Source organism: Oncorhynchus keta, chromosome 14, assembly GCF_023373465.1.
Source record: "Oncorhynchus keta strain PuntledgeMale-10-30-2019 chromosome 14, Oket_V2, whole genome shotgun sequence".
Lineage (NCBI taxonomy): Eukaryota > Metazoa > Chordata > Actinopteri > Salmoniformes > Salmonidae > Oncorhynchus > Oncorhynchus keta.
The window spans coordinates 40,341,846-40,344,949 of record NC_068434.1 but is presented as its reverse complement, the minus strand read 5'-3'; the positions used below and the strand labels follow the sequence as shown (position 1 = coordinate 40,344,949).

Here is a 3,104-nt window from a genome sequence, read left to right as displayed (position 1 = left end):
TAATTTGAACATAAACCTATAACAATCATGTCAGGCACTTTTTTTCAAACCGAGATGGCCAGTTACTTTTTAGTGTGTTTATGAAGCAAAGAGCTGTGTTTGATTTTCACAGGTTTAAAAAGCAGATCGCGCAGACACAAAGAACGTGATCTAGTCAGGGCTCTATTTCATCCGTAGCGCTGAAGATCTGATTTATAGTGCGATTGACAATCCAAGTCATTGTTCCCACGGTCACGGAGACTGCATTAACAGTAAATGCTGCATATGTTGGCTCAATCGGAAATTACCTTTATATTTTAACGCAGATCTTCTGCGATACGGACCGAATCCGGACACTAGTGTAGTGAAAGAGTGAAAGTGTGTGCATTTGTGTGTGGGTGAGAAAAAGAGAGAGAGAGAGACAGAGACAGAAAGAGAGAGAGAAAGTTTGTATGGTGTGTTTTACCTAGCGCCACCGTGCCTGAAGGGTCTGGCACAGGTATATATTTTCCTGAGAAATCCCCACCCTCGGGCTAGAGGCAGGGTTTCCTATGTCTGTGGCAAGCAGCGGCCAAGTACATGTTCAGATGTCAGACAAATCATCCATCGACTCTGGTTTGAACTGGTTTGAGACTACCAAAGCAATGAGATTAGCAGACTCTCACTGATCCCTATGACGCCAGCTAATCCAACCCGTAACAAAACCCTGATAAAAATGACAGAACTGATTAAGACCCCAAAAGTGTGTGAAAAGATGTAAACTGTTATTAGACAGTTTAATAGGTGATATTGTCACTGTACTGTCTGATGAAAGACAGGTAAAGGCAGCGTATTGTAGAACCTCTTAACACAGCAGACCTAAACCCTGTAATACTAGTCAAACAAGCTCTTATCTGCAGAGCGGGGATGATGAGATACACCTTAGACAAACACTGCTGTGCACAGCAGCAAATCTCCCCAGCAGAACTGGTTTGCACCGGTCTGGAGTAAGCCACAACAGAGGGGAAACCGATGAAGGTTAACCACATCAAGCAATGTGTAAACCCCCCTCTCGTTTCAGTCCTGCCATCAGGTACTATATAGCACTGCATCAGGTAATATACAGTCCTGCCATCAGGGCGTAGACTTAGGTCTAATAATATATATATATATATCTTATAAGCATTTTATCTCTGTGTGAATGTTGCTGTTTATATGTTTACTATGTATATATTTATCTTATCCAACTTGCCACAAGTGAAGTTCCATCTTGAAAAACAGTCATTTTCTTATATAAAGGTGTAACTTAATCGATTTATTAATAAAGGATGAACCCCATTTTAGACTAAATGAAGCCTGAAATAATTACAGTGTATTTACAAACTAAGGTCTATCAGAGAGGATTCAAACAAAGTAATGTGATGTGGAGTCATTTGAAATGAAAGCAAAGAGAATGGACATTATATTTCAATAATAATTTATTAAAGAAATTGCAAAAGGACATTTCATAAATGCATGTCATTATATTGCTGTAACATTTTTGTTACAAATACATTTGTGGCCACTAATAAACCGTGTTTATAGCAGGTATCACAAAGTTAAAATGGTACAGAGACAAGGCATATGTTTTCACCGGAACAGGCATTTTCAGACAGTTTCTTCGGCAGTCTCTTCTTATAATTACTATGTACCAGCAAACAGGCACCTTATAAGGTACACATTGAATGTGAAGCATTCGACAGAATGCATAGTCAGTCAGGGAGAGCATCGTGTCTCCATGTTTCTTTGTTCGGGACAACAACCCTCGGTATTCCATTCACCTCCTTCTTTCTCCATCCAGCACGACGTATCCAAACGAACATACCATTACGCATGGAGTGCATATTCATGGAATAGTCTCACTTTGTTGCCTTCGAAGCAAGTGGCTTGAATTTAGGCAAAATCCATTCGAGGACGTTTCTTCTCCATGACAGGTCGGCATTACCTGACCAACCGCTGCAGCGACATTGTTGGGCACTTCAATTCAACTCGTTCAGCAGAGCCTAAAGAGAATGTTCAACGCAGTTTCAGCATGTGGCGAACCAGGCCCACGATCTGGAAGAACTTGTCCTTCTTTCGCTGCTTGAGCGCCATCAGAGCTTTGGCCGTCTCCGCTGGGTCCTGCGTGAAGGAGAAGATGCTCCTCACCCTCTCCTCCGCTTTCTTGTCCCCGGTTTTCTCGAACAGCCTCATCACCGCGTCCTGGTTGACGTTCTCGAATATGTTGGGCACGGCCTTCTTGCGGTAGGCAGTGTCGAATTTGTTCCCGTGGACCGATGGGCTGACACGGCGAGAGTCGGAGGATACAATGTAGCTAGTCATCTTGATGACTCTCTTGTAACGGCTGCGGTGCAGTCTCAGAAACTGGTCCAGCAACTCCTTTGACCGGTGTTGTAGGGGGGAGAGAGAGCACTACTCGCCTGAGAGGGATTGCAGTGAGTGAACGCTGTGAGCGCTGCCTGCGCTATTTAAAGGGATTATAGGAGAGCTCGTGCAGTCAAGCCCCAGTTACAGAAGTGACGTCACTGGTTCCAGGGAACGACTGACTCTCTACACCGACTGCAACAGTAAGCTACTTACAGAGCCTTCAGAAAGTATTCACAACCCCTTGACTTTTTCCTAATTTTGTTCTGTTTACAGCCTGAATTTTAAATGGATTTAATTGTGATTGTGTGTCACTGGTCTACACACAATACCCCATAATGTTAAAGTGGAATTGTGTTTTAGAAAGTTTGACAAATTAATAAGAAATGAAAAGCTGAAAGGTCTTGAGTCAGTAAGTATTCAACCCTTTTGTTATGGCAAACCTAAATAAGTTCAGGAGTAAAAATGTGCTGAACCAGTCACATAATAAGATGATATGGACTAACTTTGTGTGCAACAATAGTGTTTAACATGATTTGTAACTTTTTTAATGACTACCTCCTCTCTGTACCCTGCACATAACATTTTCTGCAAGGTGCCTCAGTCGAGCAGTACATTTCAAACACAGATTCAACCACAAAGACCAGGGATGTTTTCCAATGCCTTGTAAAAAAAAGCAGGCACTGAATATCCCTTTGAGCACGGTGAAGTTATTAATTACACTTTGAATGGTATATCAATAC

General features: G+C 42.2%; 1 protein-coding gene across 1 annotated transcript; it reads right to left on the bottom strand.

Annotated features, from left to right (window-relative positions):
• Window positions 1–1,418: 1,418 nt before the first annotated feature.
• Window positions 1,419–2,450, bottom strand: LOC118393419 (transcriptional and immune response regulator-like). The gene has a single exon (XM_035786072.1). The coding sequence runs from the start codon at window positions 2,317–2,319 to the stop codon at window positions 2,014–2,016; it is 306 nt and encodes a 101-aa protein (XP_035641965.1). The 5' UTR covers window positions 2,320–2,450; the 3' UTR covers window positions 1,419–2,013.
• Between the last annotated feature and the right edge of the window lie 654 nt (window positions 2,451–3,104).

What these genes read in the sequence shown, in the direction of transcription:
- LOC118393419 (XM_035786072.1), bottom strand. Translation starts at nt 2,319, where the DNA reads ATGACTAGCTACATTGTATCCTCCGACTCTCGCCGTGTCAGCCCATCG.